The 18,777-nt window shown below is 47.5% G+C and overlaps 2 protein-coding genes across 6 annotated transcripts in view; one reads left to right on the forward strand and one right to left on the reverse strand.

The window, feature by feature from the left end:
* The first annotated feature begins 425 nt into the window (after positions 1-425).
* Positions 426-2,501, forward strand: MAP1LC3A (microtubule associated protein 1 light chain 3 alpha). 3 transcript variants are annotated; one of them, XM_037811776.1, is made up of 5 exons: positions 426-1,172; positions 1,437-1,492; positions 1,592-1,698; positions 1,932-1,992; positions 2,333-2,501. In XM_037811776.1, the coding sequence occupies exons 1-5, from the start codon at positions 1,133-1,135 to the stop codon at positions 2,405-2,407; spliced, it is 339 nt and encodes a 112-aa protein (XP_037667704.1). In that variant the 5' UTR covers positions 426-1,132; the 3' UTR covers positions 2,408-2,501. The 3 variants fall into 3 exon arrangements, with proteins under 3 accessions (XP_037667704.1, XP_037667702.1, XP_037667703.1); XM_037811774.1 differs by having other exon boundaries at positions 430-738; positions 962-1,172; positions 1,437-1,698; positions 1,932-2,101; positions 2,333-2,494; XM_037811775.1 differs by having other exon boundaries at positions 918-1,172; positions 1,932-2,101; positions 2,333-2,494.
* A 208-nt stretch (positions 2,502-2,709) lies between these two features.
* The window catches only part of PIGU (phosphatidylinositol glycan anchor biosynthesis class U), a 105,182-nt gene continuing 89,114 nt past the window's right edge, over positions 2,710-18,777 (reverse strand). For 2 of the 3 annotated variants that reach the window (XM_037811773.1, XM_037811771.1), the window contains one exon: positions 2,710-3,114. In XM_037811773.1, coding sequence (XP_037667701.1) covers positions 2,768-3,114 — 347 coding nt within the window. In that variant the 3' untranslated portion in view covers positions 2,710-2,767. Of the gene's footprint in view, positions 3,115-15,857; positions 16,001-18,777 lie in introns of all 3 variants that reach the window. The other variant, XM_037811772.1, reaches the window with a different exon arrangement.

The raw sequence follows: 18,777 nt of genomic DNA on the forward strand, positions 1-18,777 counted from the left end.
TGATTGATCATCAATAGTTTGATGATACTATATATTTTATTCTGGTTTCTATATTTGCTGCTGAGAAGTCTTGTCAGTCTAATTTTATTTCTTTTACTTAATCTGTCCTTTTTGATAGCTTTTAAGATCTCATCTTTAGAATTTAGCAAATTCACTGCAAAGTGCTTAGATGCTGATTTTTATTTTTATTCATCCTACTCTGGATTTTATGTGATGATCCCGGTCTTTAATCAATTTGGGGAGCTCTGCAGGCACTTCTCACACATTATCTTGTCTTCTTGTGGAACTCTGATTGGATCTGTGAGTCTTTCTCTTTCACATCACTTATTCTTATATTTTCTACCTTGTTTTTCCATGTAATTGCTTCTGATTTATCTCCAGTTTGGTGACTCTCCTGTGCTGTGTCTAATCTGTCTTAGCCCTTCCACCTGAAGCTTTAATTTCGTGACTCTATTTTTCAATTTTAGAAATTCTCTTTCGAGTCTGTTCCTTTTTGGTGTCTTGCACTTTCCGTATGTTTTAATGCCCCTCTCCCTCCCTCCTTTCCTCTACCATAAAGTTCATGAAGGTGGGGACTTTGGTTCCTTGCTGTTAGCCCTAGCATGTAGTACAGTCCCCTGACAGGAACAGACCCTGAGTGCACGTTTGTCCAATGACTCGGTGAAAGTGGGAATAGGCGGATGCTAAGCCGCTGCGTGGCCCGTGCTCTCTCGACCTCCTGGAACTTCACGGTCCAAGGTGGGAGGAGGAACTACAACAGTCTGTAAGGGCCGTGGTGGTGAGGCGCCCACGCAGGCCATGACGTCAAGGGTCTGTGACGCGCCTTGGGAGCGCGCCCCGCCCCCGCCCCTTCGCGTTTCTGGGCCAGGAATTCAGGCTCTCTGCGCCATGACGTCACGGGACCGGGCGGGCGGGTTTTGCGTCGGCCCAATGGGAGCAGTGCGCCGGCTTCCCCTTTAAGGAATGTTGTGACCTGACGTCACCGGGCGAGTTACCTCCCGAAGCCGCCGCCGCCGGGCTCAGCGCGAGCCCCAGAGCCTTTGAGCGCGAGGCGCGGAGCCCCCGGAGTCCCTAAGCCGCAGTCACATCCCCACACCGCGCGCCGCAGAGCGCGACCCGCCGGGCCCGCGCGATGCCCTCGGACCGGCCTTTCAAACAGCGGCGGAGCTTCGGTGAGGCCCGGCTGGCGATTTTCGAGCGTGGGGTGGGGGACGCGGACTGCCCTGGACCGCCGCTGGTGACGTCAGCCCTGTGACGTCAGACTCCGGCCGGGGGGCCTCCCTGCTTCCCCACCCTGTCTGGTGCCCAGGGCCGAGGCCCGATGGCCCTGGGGGCGGGGGCTTTGGTGGGTGAGGTGGGGCCGCCTTTCGGAGACCCGCAGGGCGGAGCTGCCCGCAGGACCTCTCTCCGCCTCAAGCCCCGATTGTCTTCTGCAGTCGACCGCTGTAAGGAGGTGCAGCAGATCCGCGACCAGCACCCCAGCAAGATCCCGGTGAGTCCCCACCCCCCACCCCCATCCCCTCCCTGTCCCTGGCCCGACCCTGGCCCTCGGGCTCACAGGTCCCCACTCCCCTGCCCGCCCTCCTCCCAGGTGATCATCGAGCGCTACAAGGGCGAGAAGCAGCTGCCTGTCCTGGACAAGACAAAGTTCCTGGTCCCGGACCATGTCAACATGAGCGAGCTGGTCAAGATCATCCGGTGCGCAGGCAGCTGCCACGGGAGGGGAACTTGGGTCTGGCTGGGGTTGAATAGGGGGCCGAGTTCCCTCTCGAAGGGGCAGAAGCGGCCTATTCTGGGAGGCTGGGATAGGTCAAGGGCAGGGGTCAGTATTGCTTCAGAGGTGAGAGCCTCTTCGACCAGGCTGCGAGCCATGCCAGGGAGGGGGTCAGGGCACCACCCGCAAGCCCCTCACAGTTGCCTTCCTGCCACAGGCGCCGCCTGCAGCTGAACCCCACGCAGGCCTTTTTCCTGCTGGTGAACCAGCACAGCATGGTGAGCGTGTCCACGCCCATCGCAGACATCTATGAGCAGGAGAAGGATGAGGATGGCTTTCTCTACATGGTCTACGCCTCCCAGGAAACCTTCGGCTTCTGAGCCAGCAGTAGGGGGGGAAGGGGTGGCCTGGGAGTGGGGGACCAGTCCCCTGGCTTCTGAACTGAGCTGCCTCTACCCCTGGTGGGCTGGGCAGGGATGTGTCCCCCCAGCTGGGGGGGGGGGGCACCAACCACTTACTCTGCCCCGGGGTGGATCCTGGGCCAATCACTTTAGGGTTGCCCCTCCAGTGCTGGCGCCAACACCCCTGCTGTGCGGTTTGTTTTTATGTTTTTTTTAGGCCCCCTGCCTGTCTGCCCACCTGCCCTTCACCTACGCAAGGTGCTGCCCCCTGCCTGGATCTGCCCATCCCTGAAGGACTGGCCCCTGGCTCTCCCAACCTTGGCATGGTGTATGGATCTGTGGTCACTGTCCCTCTGCAGAATAAAGATTGCTCAGGCCTGCCTGGCCCTCTGCCTCCAGCTGCTTCCTTAGGGGGTAGGGAAGGTTGACGGGAATGTTGTGTACCATGCTCAGCATGCCAGGACACTGACTTCTGTTTTGTGGCCTTAGGGTTTATTTTGGAAACCCATACCTCTTTAGAGTATACCACAGCACCAACTGTGGCCAAGCCCACCTTCTCTGGCAGGTGCTGTGGTTCCAGGATAGACAGACATCTTTGTAACAAAAAGAAAAGCATTTATTGAGTAGCCACAACCTAACAAGCTCTGCCCACTTACTTCTTTCCCCTTTCCTGCTTGAGGGGGCAGCATGGTGGGCAGATCCATGAAGTGGGGGTCCAAGTGGGGTATTCCTGGCTCTTCCCCAGAGGTCTTGTTGCCAGCCAACTTCCCCTCTGGTACCAGGGGTCCATGAACCTGGATTCAAACCCCACCTGCCTGAGGACTCGGCCCAGCTCTGGGCCCTTTGACCCCTCCGAAGTCCATACAGTCCTGTGCCCAGCCAGGCCTACTTGAGCACAAGCATGGCCTCCGTGCCGTCCTTGGTGGTCAAGTAGAGCCCGTGTGTGAGGTAGTATTCCCGCCGCAGGAAGGCGTAGAAGTAATCGGAGATGAGCAGGATCTGAGAGGGGAGAGAAGGAATGAGAACTTGTAGGTACCTCCCCCTGAACCCTGAGTTCCTGAGGGGCTGGGGAGACAGGAAAGCCCCTGCCCAGCCCTGAATCACAAGCCTTGCAAGGTCTTGCTGGAACCTCAGAAAATGTCATCATTGTACCTGCCTCTCCCACCAGGACTCCATTTCCACCCCAAGCCCCGGTCTCTGAATGCCAGACCTGGTACATCTCATCCAGCAGCCCCTTCATCTCACCTCTAGGGTGCCCCACAGGCACCTCTACCCCAGCCAGACCCACACCAAACTCCCTACTTTTCCCACTGAGTGCCCATGCCCCCATCTTCATCCAGGAGCCCAGACCACAGAATCACCCAATGCTGCTCCCTACAAGAACTCCCCACAGACTATGGCACCAAGTCCTGTCAAAGCTATCCCCTAAACTCAGAAATCTACCCATTTGTGTTTAAGTCCATGGCTACCACCTTGGACAAAGCTGCTGTCATTAAACACCAGCAGGCCTACCCTCTGGGCTCCCTGTTCTCAAACTTCTTCCTCCAGTCCCTTCCCCTGGCAGCCAAGGGCAGCGTTTGAAAAACTGGATCATGTTTCCTCCCAGCTTAAAATCCTCCAAAGGCTTCCCATGGCTCCCAGGGTAAAGATCAAACTTCCTGGACCTCCAGGGCCTTGTCCCTGGCCCCTGCTGTGTGTCCCTCAATCCCTGGGGTTCCACTTCCTTCTGCTCCAGTCACACTGGCATCTTTCCTCCCACTAGAGGATCCTCACTCTTTCCTTTGCCTGGAATGCTCATCTCATCCATCCAAGCAATGCCAGCTTGTCCTTCAGTTTTCAGGAAGAATCATTTTCTCTGAGCAGCTCTCCCTCACTCCCCAGCTTAGGTCTGCGCCCCCACTAACCACTATTTGCTAGTACTAGCAAACTCATCCAAGTTTTGACCATTTGTGACTGCTTGACAGCTGTGTCTCCCCTCCACCAGACTGGGAGCTCCATCTGGACAGGGTCCCTGAGTGGTTTTGCTTACCAGGGTATCTGCACCCAGCTCGGTTTGCCTTTCCAATTCTGGGACACAGAATCAAAAGGGCCTTAGACATTCGGCCCACTAGTCTCCTCACTGAGGCCCAAAGAATAAAAGGGATTTGCCAAGGTCATCTGCACACCGGACCTGACGTCTTTCAATCCCAACTTTCAATCCCGACCATCTCAAGAAATTCAAGCCCTCCAGTGCTAGGGACAGGAGCAGCAGAGGCCCAGCCCCATGAAAGGAGCAGGGAGAGTAGCTCACTACTGCAGCCACCAACACATCTCCAGTACCTAGGGGCCTCGCCACTATCAGGGCCAACCACCTCGGCACAGACAGACTGAGGCCCTTTCCTAGGATCTTGAAGTGAGTCAGAAGTTGCTCTGGGCAATTTCTTTTGCTCACCTAAAGTTGATGAAGGTAGCTGAGTATACTGTGGGCAGAAAGAATATGGAGGGGTATGGAGGAGGGGTTCAGGGGCGTATTCCCATCACCAACAACAGTCATGGCCTCAGGACAAGTACCTGCCATTCTACAGGAGCCCGTCAGGAAGATTACTGATCATGCCCATTTTACAGAAGATGAAACAGAGGCTCAAAGGGTTCAATAGCTGGCCCAAGACCACAACTAGAGAGCTGCACTAGTTCAGTCACTCTAAGTGGCCAGGGACCCTGCAAGGGGATGTATGTACCTGGGGCCCAGCCAGCCTAAGTGCACAGAACTCTGCCAAAGTTCTCCGAAGAGTGGACAGAGCCCAGGAAGGCCCCTGGGGAGAAAGTTATCACTGCACAGGCTGACCTCGTTTCTCACCTGGCCCCCAGATGCCCAGGTGGGGGCAGAGGAGCCTGGAGCAATGCCAGAGCTTGTGGGGGCTGACCCCTGAGCCAGTCAGATGAGGGGTATAAAGTCACAACTGACAACAAAAACAAAATGAACCAACTCCAACGTCACACAAAAAGCCAATGTCCATTCAAAAAAGCAGCAAGAAGTCAAAATATGTATTAGGTTGAGCCATATGAAATTGCCATTTCTGCAGATAATAAATGGTTGAATACTGGCAATTTCATATGGTTCAATCTAATAAAAATAGGGGAAAAGTAATCAAGAAATACAAATTTGTAGATTAAACCTGTTATTTAGAAGTACCAGAAGAAATAATTATAAAACCTTAAGGAGCTATTCTTTTTTCCTTATATGCCTTAACTTTGTAAACAATGTACATGTATTACCATGCAAAAATAAAAATTCAATTTAAACAATCAGCGAATAAGCAACCGAGTAAAGAAATACACAGAGAGAAGAGACTAATCTTCTTGATAGAATCCCCAAATATATTGAGATACTGCCTCCTCCAGAAAGTGACATTTAATTCCTGCCTATCCCCCATCCCAGAGAATGGGCCAGACTTGGTGACTCACTGCCAAAGACTAGAGTAGGGCGAGTGACTTTAGAGTGGTGAGACCTGGTGAGCTTCACTCTAATCACGGGGTGAAGGCGGTTACAACGCTGGAGAGACCATGGAGCCAGCGTGGACTCCTGGTCTGAGCTTGGTGTCGTGTCCTTTCTAAAACCCCGTAACCCCAGTCTAATCATGAAAAAGGCATCAGACAACCCCAAATGGGGTGTTCTAGAGGATTCATGGCTAGCAGTCCTCAAAACTGTCAGTGTCACGAAAAATAAAGACTGAGACTGTCACAGAGAAGAGGCAGCTGGGGAGATATGATGACTAGTGTGGTGCCTTGGATTGTATCTTGGAACATAAAGAGGAAGTTATTGGAAAAATTGGTGAAATCCAAATTAAGTCTGGAAATTTAGTTAACAGTCATTTACCAAAAACAGTTTCTCAGTTTTGAGCAATACCCCGTGGGAATGTAAGATATTAACAATGAGGGAAACTGGGTGTGGGGCATATAGGAACTCTATCTTTGAAACTTTCCTGCAAATCTAAAGTTATTCCAAAATACTTATAAAAAAGAAAGCAATGAACTATTATTAAATGCAACAACATAGATCTCAAAAACATTTTGTTGAGTGAAAGGCTTCAGTGAACATAAGATTTCTGCTTTATATTGCATGCAAATTTTAGAAAGAAAATGTAAATACTGAACTCTAACGAGATACATTATATGTACAATATTTAGCAGGCACTGTACTGGTATCTACACTGTAATTTGAAATACATTAAAAAATATGATGGATGGAGGGATGGACAGATTTGTGATCAAACAAGTATAGTAAAATGTTAATGGTAGAATCTAGGTGATAGGTATATGGGTGCTCAATGTAAAATCTTTCAACTCTTCTGTGTTTGAAAATTGTCATAATAAAGTGCCAAAGGCAGGGCGTGGAGCCCTGTATGCTCACTTGGGCTGTCTGGAACAGAAGATCACCAGCCCTGAGGAACCCCTGCCCCCAGGGAGGGGCATCTCCCTGGACACCAGACTGGCCCAGAGGGAGGCTCTTTTGGAGGGAAACCCTGACCTGGTCGCAGGCTGGCTGAGACCACCTCTTCTGACCCTGAGGCTTTTTTTCCATTTAGGCTGTGAGGAAAAGGGATTTCCCACAGGCCCTAGGATTCAGCCAACACAGCAGCTGCAGACCCAGAGCCACTTTACACATTCTGGGCAGGGGGAGGTTGGCAAGGCGCAGGGGAAATAGCATGGGCAAGTTAGTGCTGTGAGACCCTGTGTAAGTCATTTCTGCTTCCCTAAGCTTCGTTTGCTTCACCTAGTCCTTGCTGACTTAGGAGCCTCAGAACATATCTGCTCTCTGCCCTTCAGGGACTGAAGAGTAGCCCGTTCTTTGAACCTGCCCTCATGGAATGTCACCAAGTCCTTCTGCCTCTCCCCTCTCATCAATCACCAAGGTGTGTCAATTTCTCCTCCCCAAACCTCCTTTCAAAACTCAGCCCCCCTTTCTCCCTCCCACAGCCACCTCTCCCTGGGAGGCCTGCCCCATCCTCCCCAGCTGCTAAGGTATTCACACACACACACACACACACACACAGCCCTTCACTTGTATGCTCAGAGCCTCCAGTGCTCCGTCTCCCACCGTGCCTGCACCCTGCATTCACTGCCACTCCTCGGAGCCGTCTCACATTCTGGCCATACTCACTGAGTCCTAATACAAGGCAGACCCATGCTGGAGCTTCCCATCACCCTAACACTCCTCTTAGGGCAGCTGCTCCCATCCACAGACTCTGTCACTTAGCCAGAAGACAGATGTTTTTGGAGGGGGGTTAGGCAGAATAAGTATCTCAGGCATTTGAGTTGGGGAAGGTCATTGGTTCACTGCATCTTGAAGCTGCAGGGCTTGGGAAAGCAGCCTCAGCCAACACTGGCCCCTGGGCTGCAGCTTCCTGGAGAAGCAAGTGCTGTCACTCCAGGCCTCTGGTTCCCCAGGCCTCCTGGTCCTGTGACTTTGACAGCCAGCTTGCCTTGGGGGAACTCATGTGGTCATCACAGTCAGCAATCATAGAGTACAGAATTGGCCCATGCCGACTGGGGATCTAGGAAGCTTGATGCAAGAGGAAGCTGATATTGATCCTTGAAGATGATTGTATAACTACGTAGCTTACACGGTGTGACTGTGTGACTATGAAAACTTTGTGGCTCCCACTCCCTTTTTTTTTTTAATCTTCATTTTATTGAGATACATTCACATACCACGCAGTCATACAAATCATACATTTGACTGTTCACAGTACCATTACATAGCTGTACATTCATCACCTTTACTAATCCCTGACACCTTCATTAGCATACACACAAAAATAACAAGAATAATAATTAAAGTGAAAAAGATCAATTAAAGTAAAAAAGAATACTGGGTGCCTTTGTCTGTTTCCCTCCCCTATTTTTCTACTCATCCATCCATAAACTAGACAATGGGGATCGCACTCCCTTTTATACAGTGTATGACAGATGAATAGAAAAATGAGGACAAAAAGTAAATGAATAATAGGGAGGGATGGGGGATGGGATGTTTTGGGTGTTCTTTTCCACTTTAACTTTTATTCTTATTCTTTTTTGTGTTTGGTAATGAAAATGTTCAAAAATTGAATGTGGTGATGAATGCACAACTATATAATGGTGCTGTGAAAAACTGTACACTTGGGATGACTGTATGTTATGTGAATATATCTTAATAAAATTGAATTTAAAAAGAGGAAGCTGATAGCTGGCTTGTGAGCTTGATAGGGCTGTGGCACAATCTGCCAACTCATAACCTGAATGGACACTACATGGAAGGAGGTGGTAGAGAAGTAGAGTTCCAGCTTAATCATGGTGCAAAATCATGGTGAAATCACTGGACCTCAGGGTTGGGAAGGTCGCAAGTTAAGATCAAAGCCACCATAATGGCAATGAATATCCACATGGCACTTTTCAATTCACTAAGGATTTCTCCATCCAACTCATTTAGTCTTCACAGCCACCCTTCTGGGTTGAAAAATTGAGGCCTCTGATCAGCTACCACTGCCTCTTGCCAGGTTCGACAGCCTCCTCCTGGCGCTCCTTAGCCCAGGCTCACACCCCTCTCCTCTTCCCCTCCTGGCAGAGAAAGGTTTTCGGAGCATGAATCTGATCACATTTATCCTCATCTTAAAACAAAAGACTCTCCCAGGCCCTCAGCATAACAAGGTACATGAGGATGGGGTGGCTCTGACCACTGTTGTCCTCAAATGGCCTCATCCCTATCAGGTGGGATACACCCATCCTATAGAATGATCAGCAGCACCCAACACTCCACAATCACTCTCTCTTTCATCTCCAGGTCTTACCACCACCAGTCCAGTTAGATACTATACATCCTTCAGGACTCCATTAGAGTCTGCCCCCAGAAGCCCTCTTTAACAACCCCAGCTCTGAGCCCCCAGCCCCGTGTTTGCCCGGTTCACAGCACACTGCCCATCCCTGTCCATTTCCTTTCCTTCCCCTTCACAGACTGTGGGCTCTACAGAAACAGGGCCATGTCTCTTCATTCCTAGCAGAGTGACTGGCACATACTAGGTGCCTAATTAATATCTGCCAATAAATAAATTAGGCCCCAAGGACTTATGTGACTTTCTTAAGACCAGCAAGCCAGGAATGACGGAACTGGGAGCTGCTGTGGAGTTCAGGTTCCCAACGCCCAGACCTTCCCACTGGCCTTGCCCTCTTATATTTAGCATGATTTTTCTTGTTACTTCGATTGTAGGGGCTAATGAGGAGGAGGCTGGGAAAGGCCTGTGAGAGACAATCTTGGGGAGCTGAGCACTGGACTAAAAGTTTGAGGATGAAAGGAACAAAGGGATGAAAACAAAGGAACAAAGGGATAAGACCTTGACAAAATGCCACCAACTAAAGAAAGCAAAGCAAACATGTACAGCCAGCTGGAGGGGGCCAAGGGCTCCAGTCTGGAGCACAGGACTTTGTGTCTGGAGGAACAAATCTTTGGGTATTTTAAGAGGATGTTTCCCATGTTGACATGAATTAAAGCAACAAGACGCAGACCAAGGGCCTTGCAGCTGGGGCTACACACAATAAGGGGAATACAGCTGAGATGGGCCCACAGCTGTCCATGAATGGTGGCTACACACCATCCCACTACTAATGATTAGCCCAGCATGTCCCCCACATTTCCTCACTGGTCTCATTCGCCCAGAAGGACACAGCCAGGTCAAATGAGAGGCAGCCCCAGGAGAAAAGACTGCAATCTCATTGTGCTGGAGTGAGTGAGAACGTCTTGAGCAGAGCCCAACATGCCAGAGGGTTGGTGTCCAGGACCCCAGGGCTCCAGGCCTCCCAGGAGATGGAAAGCAGAATGGTCAAAGCAGGGCCAGCCCAGAATCTACAGGGTTGGAGCCCAGGGAGGGGTCGGCCCCTCACACTAGGAGGGCAACAGCTTGTGTAGTGTTCCAGACCCTGCTTAGAAGAACAGACAAGAGGTCTGTTTTAGATGCAGACACAGGCAGAAATGAGGTTCTCAGGGCTAGCCAACAGGTTGATAGGAGAAGGGGCACAGGCTCTGACCCCCTAGGAATCCTTGCACCTGCCAGAAGGCCCAGCTCAGACCAAAACAGAAACTGAAACTGGGAGGTAAGGGTACACAAAATTGTGTAGATTATTGGTCATAAAATGTGGTTTCTGATCCCAGCTCACTCCATCCATCAATCAATCATCACTGACCACCCCTCTTAGTGGGGGGATACAGCCATGAACAAGGGAATGTGAGGCCTGCCCTAATGGCACCTGCAGTCTACCGAAAGGATGTGATAAACAAGACCATGAATAAACAAACCCCTCAACAGCTTTGTGACCCTGGGTAAGTATCTAATTCTTCCAAGTCTCACCTTCCTCATTTGTATCATGAGACAATAATAATAGTGCCTTCCTCAAAGGCATGTTATGAAGAGTAGATTAATTATTTATAATAAAAGAGAAAAAGGAAAACGACTTAAAGGCTGTCAGGAGGGGAGGCAGTTACATGAAGTGTGGTGGCTCTGCATGTGCAGTCCTTAAATTAGAGTGAGGCACCTTTCCTTATACCAACAAGGAAATCTGATCACCAAAATATTTTGTTAAGAGGGGGGAAAAAGTCATACTTTCAGCGTGATGCCAACACACACACACACACACACACACACACACACACCCCTCTCTCTTTGCATGAGCATGTGAGTACACATAGATCCACACCAGCAGATGATCCTGTAGCCGGGGACCCTGCAATGGGTAAGACTGGTGAGATCCCTGCCTGCATGAAGCTTGCAGGCTATATGGGGAGACAGACAGGAAAGTGAATAAATAATAGAAAATTACAAAAGGGATCGTGTGGGGCCTGCCCTTAGTCAGCGCTCCTTAAACATGAGCCACTATTAATTACAATTTTAGGGAAATATTTTCTTACATTCTATTTTTCAGCTGAGAAAGAGTGAATGGGACATTTTACACTAGTCCTTTTAAAAAGCTACATTTGAACAAGTTCTTTTCTGTTTATATGTAATCCCCGATCATTATTTTTCTTCTGCTGGCTACTGGCCCTCAAAAGTAAAGGGTTTAAAGAAAAAAAAAAAAAAAAGGAGAACAGGTAGGAGGGAGATTGCTCCTCTTTCCTTGGCTTATGGGACCAAATGTTCCTCTAAGAATTTGCTTTGGATGTTTGAAGAGGATGTTGCTCTTGCTGTTTCCCATGTTGACATGAATAAAAGCAGTAAGACACGTTATGCCTAATCCTCTCAACACCCTGTGAGGAGGGGACTGTCATCCCCAGTACGGCGATGGGAAAAGTGTAACCCAAAGCAGTTCAATCACTGGCTCAAGGTCGCACAGAAAGGAAGTGCAGGAGGTCCTCAACCCCTCTCCTCCCTTCCTCTCATCCCCACACACCCCCACCCACATTATGGATGGCTTACTGCTGTTATTTCCTAGTTACTGACTCTGAGGCACAATTATAATTAGTAAATGGTCCATGCTACATGTTAAAAATACTTATTGGGCCCCAGGTGAAAGATGGAGCGTGAGTCACTAGTCTACCTGCTGATGTAACTAATAATCTACAAATAATTTGTTTCATAATAGAGTATGGCACTGATCAACTCAAACTGAGCTGTACTTTAAGACGTTTACAGGCCAAGATGTTCTTTGTATTCACCAGCTAATTGGGCAGTGATGGTCCAGGCTCTGGACACCTGCTTGAAATCCATACTCATCTGGTTCCCAGGACAGCTCTGACCTGTCCTATCCAGGGGGAAGAAAAAAGACCAGGTGACTACAGGCTCCCTCCAGCTACAAGGGCTGAGAAAAGCTGGCTGGGGAACTGAGGACATGTCCCCAAGTGCCATATGACTCAATGGAAGACTGGTTGTAAGTCAGACTGAAGCAGGGGGGTGGCTGTGGGACATGCAGGGACTTTGCTGGACACAAGAGACCAGCCTCTGGCAGAGGTGGGAAAGGACTGGGGACCAACTGCCACCCACTGAGCCCAGCCCTGCCCACCTGCCAAAGCATCTCTCCTCTCTTCACTCCCTGAGTCAGACAAGGTCCAGCTCCAAGCCTTCTCCTCTAAGGATTTCCCTGACTACTCACAGGAGGAAAGGTGGTCTTGTTCCACCCAGATTCCTCCAGCAATTACTCTCTGCACCTTAGGCCATTAATCATAAAATATTTTTCTGGCCATCACTAGTCCATCCATTCATTCAAACATGTACTAAGCAACTGCTGTGTCAAGCACTGATTTAGTAGCTGGGGGCCCTGCGATGGGTAAGACTGGTAATATCCCTGCCTTCCTGAAGCTCACAGGCTATGGGGGAAGCAGACAGGGAAGCAAATAAATCATATAAAATTATAAATTGGGAAAGTGCTGTGAAGGAAATAGGTAACTGAGAAAGAGAAACATGGGGCAGGAGAAGGCTTTTTGAAGAGATGACACTTAACTTTCAATAAAATTCTAAGTTTCCCATATTTGCTTTCTGGGTTCCCAACAGGCCCGAGGACAATAGTAGTATAACCCTTACGATGAAAAGGCTCCTCTACCTCAATCAACACTACAGGACAATGACAGGACTCGAGTGATTGCCTGCCCTTAATCAGTGCTCCTTAAACATGAGCCACTATTAATTACAATTTCAGGGAATATTTTCTCTCTGTTTTTATGCTGAGTTAGGGTATCCCCATCTGTCATATCATCCCTAGAGCTGATATGGTGGCAGCAGCAGCAAGGCTCAAAGCCACCAGCCCTAGGAAGCATCTGATCCAAAAGAGTCGTCAACAGCTCCAAGTCACAGAGCCCAGACCCCAGGAGACTGACCACACACGTCTGCTAGATGCCTGAACAAACTGCTGGCTTAAGGGGTACTCAGACCACAGCTAGGAGGCCCGTAGGTAGGTACAGCCTGTCTAAAGGACAACTTGGCAACATGTGTCATGGTATAAACTGCATTTGCACTCTGACCCAGCAAATCCCACCACATGGAATCTATTAAAAAAAAAAAAAATACTGGCATGTGTGTACAAGAATATATGAAGGGATATATAAGGACCTTTCATTTATAATATCAAAATAACCACAAGCAAACTAAATATCCACTAACAGGGACCCGGTCAATAAATCATGATACATGCTAATCATGCTATATCCAGAGTCATTAAAAAAATTCTCAAGCTCATTAAGTGAAAAACAGCTCTTTATACAGCACGTGTATATTTGTCTGTAAATGCCCAGAGGAGGTATGCAGAGAAAAACACCAAACTGATCCCAACCACCACATATGCACTGGAGTGTGAAGGGAGGGGGGTTGCTCTGGGTGATCTTTACTTTTACTCTATATGCTTCTATTTTGTTTGAATTCTTTCCCCCAACAAAAATGAATTTATGTTACTTGTATGATTAAAAATACATTTTAAAAAGAGATGGAGTGGGGAGGGCGAGGGGAGAGCTGGGGAGAAGAAAGAATCCAAAGGGTTCAGCCAGGTTTTCTTCTTTAGCTCAGCCACTAACATACTCCATCTACCTGGCCTTTGGTTCTCACCCCCACCCCCTTTTTTGGACAGCACCTATCCTCTTGCACAGCATCCTGCATGCTATTTACAGAGACCCTTCTCTTATAAGGTAGCCACAGGCAGAAAGCTGTTCCCGGAATGTTCCATGAATGTTTCATAATCACTGCAACTATAGTTTCTGACCAAAACTGGAGACTCATGACATGACAGTAGCTGTAGACTACTGAAGTGGAGCTCACCAGCAGTACCAGAAGCCCGTGGCTAGGCCCAACGCCTTCACATCCCATCATTACTGTCAAAAACAAGGAAGAGGGATTCTAGCAAGACAGACTTGCCACAACGGCCTTTGGATTCCTTCCAGAGAGAACTGAATCTAGCAGATTCCTGCCTGTGAGAGACACAGGCAGGAGGTGCTGAGTACCAAGTCAGTACCTCTCAGGGAACAGGCAGAAGAAGCCCTCTGGCCTGGTCCCACCCAGGCTGTAGGACCCATCAGCTCTCTTCCTGCTGTTCACAGACCAAGATAAATGGTTGGGCTGGACGTTAATTCTCCAGAAATGTCCGTGCCAGGAAATACCAGTCCCATCACTCACTAAAAAAGCCCTAACTCCTTTCTTTCCCAGTAGCTAAACTTGGGGGCAAGAATCTCCCTGGGGATTCTTCACTGGCATCATTAGTCTTTCCAGCTAACACTGCTTCCCTTCCAGTCCATTATACAAAGGAAATACCTGGCTATGGAAATGACAATTGAAATGGTAAATGGTACAACTGATTCTCATTAAGAGCTCATGAAGCAGTCAGAGCCTGACCTGAAAGAACTTAGCACAATGAACTAGGAAATTCAGAGGGGGGTGGATGTCTCCACATGGGGTTTGCTAGACCACCTATAACAGATTTTTTAGGAGAGCTTATTAAAGATACACAATTCTGTATGATATCACAAGAGAGGACTAGAAATAGCAAATTCATAGAGATAGAAAGCAGATTAGAGGTTGGGGGGTGTTTCTTAAAAAGAAAAAAAAGAAAAAACAAAAACACTTCCCTTGACAATAAAAAAAAGGTTATGAATATTCTAGCTGATAAGGCATCTCATCATCAAGTGTATTAGCAGAATCAAGAGGAGATAATCTAAGCTTTTTAAAAGAGAGAGGAGGACTTAAGGAAAATAAAAGGACTCCTTTAATACATTTATTGAACGAGAATTTGGGGTAATTAATTTCATTGAGAAGAGCTGGAGAATTTCTGAGTGTATGGCAAGAGAATGCCAATTAGTTTGAAGGCTGTAACTGTGACCATATAATTTTGGCTTTCTTGAACTGTAACTGGCTTATTTAGATCTCTAAGCCAGATCAAAGATGATAAAGCATATTCAGAGATCTAAGGGGGTGATCTCAGTAGGGCTGCACTGCCCAACTAACAGTCATTTAGGGAGCACCTCCCATGCACTAGGAGCTGAAGATACAAACAAGCAAAGGATACTGCCCTGCACTCAAATTTGCAGTGGGGTGGGGGAGGGGTGTGTGCCAGACAGGTGCTAAAAAAAAAAAAAAAAAAAAGACCCCATGTTCCACATCTATTGACTCAACATCTCTGGGAGTGGGCACAGGGAATCTGCATTTTAACAAGCTCCTCCTGGTGATTCTTATGTCAGAGGAAAGTCCAAGGCCCTTGCTGGGATCCTTGCTGGGATCCTTGCTCCCTGACCCCCACTGCCTCTCCTCTTACTGCTCCAGGCCTCACCACTATGCTCTTGACTTCAGCCAGTAGCCAGACCTACTACCTCTCACCTCCCTGTCTCTGCTCCTGCTGTCCTGGAAGTCCAGAAAGCCTCTCCTCCCCTTGTCCTTGCCCCTCACCCCTGCCCTTCCCCGCCCTTGCTTGGTACACTCACCATAGGTGCTATGCACACCAGATACTATTCCAAAAAGGTTAAGAGGGTGGGCTCAGAAATAGGGACTTGCCTGAATTTGGTTCCTGGCTCTTCCAATGACCTTGGGCAAGAGACAACCTATGTGAGCCTCAGTTCTCTATTTGTTAACAACAACAACAAAAAATCTTATAGGATTGCTCTGAGAATTTAGTGTTACTGCACTTTCTTCACTCTCTTCTCTACTGGACTGTGAGTAACCTGAGGGGAGAAACTCTCCCTCATTGCTGTCCAAACCCCCAGAATGCAGAAGCCAGGGTTTGCATTGAATGTCTGAGCACCCCATCCCTGTGCTGCCCTCGACTCTTACCTGCCCAACATTGAAGGTCAGTGTGATGGCATAGTAGAAATTCGAGTTGGCACTTCCTGCATAAATCCAGAGGTGCCACAGGACAGGGAAGAGCAGGGAGCAGACAATAATGATGCAGGCAAGGACAAAGATGTTTCGCAGGACTGCAAGGAAAGAGTCAGTTAGCTCAGTGTTGACCAGCTTTAGGACCCTCTCCTTGCCGTGATGGCCCTGCAGGACAAAGAGGCCCAGGGAGAGGCTTGTGTAGCTCAGAGGCTACAACGGGGTGCTAGGAGCCCCTGAGTCTGTGGCTCTCCATGTCCACACCTGGTGGAAAGTCCTAGATTTGTATTCTGTACCTCCCACACCTCCAACTGTGGGCTTGGCTGGCCTGAGACCAGCTACGGTTGGCAATGATACGAATGCCACCAGGCACTGCAAACAGAGCTTTTCAAACAAGACAATACCCTCCACTCCCCAACCTCAGGTGTCCAAAAGTAACTCTTCCCTTCTCCCCGAGCAGAATACTGTCTGGCCATGTCGGATCAGGGATAGGAACCCAGCATGAAACTGTTGGTCCCAGGTCTTAGGAACATATTTCCATTCTTAATTCCTGTCTTAGGTCCTCTGCTTTGCTCTTCAGATGTCCCCCACTCTTCCTTAGATGATTCAAAAGTCTTTTTGAGACTCCCTCTCTGACAACATCCCCACCCCCACCCCCAGGATGCCAAATTCCACCAGGGAGAGCCCTTCCTGAGGCCTCAGGGAGGACCTGCCACACTAGACTTGGCTTCAGAGAGACTCTGGTTAGAATCTCCCACTCGGTCATTTATTAGCAAGTTTCTCTGAGCCTCATATTCCTCATCTCTTCAACGGGGCTGAAAAGACGACCTATCATAGGAGTGTTACGTGGACTAAACAAGATCTGCAAAAAAACCTGGCACAAATGTATCACTGCGTGTATTCGTTTTCTATTGCTGCTGTAACAAATTACCTACTACAAACTCAGTGGCTTAAACAATGCAAAAAATCTTACAGTTCTGGAGGTCAGAAGCCTGGAATGGGTCCCACGGGGCTAAAATCAAGGTATCAGTGAGGCTGGGTTCCTTCTGAAGTCTCTAAGAAATAATCCATTTCCTTGCTTTTTCCAGCTTCTAGAGGCTGCCTGCTTTCTTTGGCTCGTGAGGACCTTCCCTCATCTTCAAAGCTAGCACGGGTGAGCTGTTTTCCCACATCACCTCACTCGGACCCCCTCTTGTACTTGCTCTTCTACTTTTTAAGGACGCTTGTGATTACATTAGGCCCACCTGGATAGTCCAGGCTACTCTCCCCATCACAAGGCCCTTAACTTAAGCCCATCTTCAATGTCCCTTTCACTATGTAAATTAACACATTCACAGGTTCTGGGGATTAGGATGCAGACATCTTTGGGGGAACACATTATTCTGCCTACCACACTGTGCTTTTTTTTCCTTTTAAGTCAACAGGGGCTGACAGTAGGATTATATGCTATTACTTTGTTTTTTTACACTTTATTGAATTTTTTAAAAACTAATACATATTTTTTAAAAATAAATTAATTAGAATATCTTTTTAAATAGAGTTTAACACTGGGCCTGGTTCACAGCAGACACTTAGTGTATGGCGGTTCTCTTCCCCTCTCTGATTCTGACCATTCCGAAGTTCCTTCTCCCTGCTTGCCTCAATTGTACAGCTGCTTGCAGACACAGAAATGCTAGCTATAGGGGGTTCATGCACCAAAACAGAGACTGGATTACAGACATGATTCTTAACTCTGATTGCAAAATAAAATCACCTGGGAGCTTTAAAAAATACAGCTGCCTGGGCCCCACCAAGCCCAATTAAATCAGAATCTTTAGGGCAAACAGTGGCTCTCAAACTTGCTGCACAGTGGAATCACCTGGGGAGTTTAACAAACTACAGTTGCCCATGCCCCACTCAGACCAATTCAGTCAGTCTTTAGGAGTGGGGTTCAGGCATCCGTACTTTTTTTTTTTAATTTAATTGAACTTTATTATTTATGCTTTTCCCCCAAGCTACAGGCACTCTTTTGACTGGCAATAAACATACACAACTATGGAGTTTATATTTTCTCAGGAACATAATTACATGAAACATAACTTTCAAGCTCTTTCATTGTTTAATTGGCTCTTAAATGTCTTCAGGGGAGGGGAATCTCAAGCATTTTGTGTTAAGAAACTGGTATGTATAAATGAACTGCTATATGTCCAATTAAATCTTGAAGAAACCTAAAGAAGTTTTTTTTTCCTAAAAGTGCAATACAGATATGCATGACAATCACTTCTCATATAGTGAAAGGATGGAATAGTAAAGAAATTCAATCTCAAGTGTACAGTTTTAAGCTATTCTAAGGAAAAAACAAAACAAAAAAACCTCAGCACTGACAATCATTTAAAGGAAAAAAGAACCAATCACGAATCAAGAAAAAGGTGGAAGAACAAAAATATCTCCTCTTAAAAAGGAGAAAAGTATTATCCAATACAAAAATGAGAACTACAGAATTTAAAAACACTCATTTTTCTTTGTCTTAAAAAACAAACAAAAAAATGGTAGGAGGTAGTCAAGACCATTTAGAATTGAGGCATGTCTACCTGTACAGAAATGGAGCAGACAATAATGACTTCACCTCATGAAGGAAATGACTGAAATGAAATTTCATGTTTTCATGTCTATAATAAAATATATTAATCCAAAAAAAATCAACATACAATTATCAAAAATACCAAGTCTGGATTTTTCCTCTTAGGTTTACAATAAACTACCAAACCTCTGGTTAATGCATTTACTTTTACAAGCCTTCTCTGTTAAGCAGTACATGCTGTACAAGTACATATATACCAGTATTTTGCCATGAGAATCATACATCTCATCTCAGACTAGTGATATGCCTTTCGCCCAC

This window comes from Choloepus didactylus, chromosome 19, assembly GCF_015220235.1.
Source record: "Choloepus didactylus isolate mChoDid1 chromosome 19, mChoDid1.pri, whole genome shotgun sequence".
NCBI lineage: Eukaryota > Metazoa > Chordata > Mammalia > Pilosa > Megalonychidae > Choloepus > Choloepus didactylus.

Bases quoted from the DNA above. Each gene is read 5' to 3' on its own strand.
- MAP1LC3A (XM_037811774.1), top strand. From the start codon at position 1,133: ATGCCCTCGGACCGGCCTTTCAAACAGCGGCGGAGCTTCG. The intron at 1,173-1,436 runs GTGAGGCCCGGC...TGTCTTCTGCAG, and splicing joins CAAACAGCGGCGGAGCTTCG to TCGACCGCTGTAAGGAGGTG. The intron at 1,699-1,931 runs GTGCGCAGGCAG...TTCCTGCCACAG, and splicing joins GAGCTGGTCAAGATCATCCG to GCGCCGCCTGCAGCTGAACC.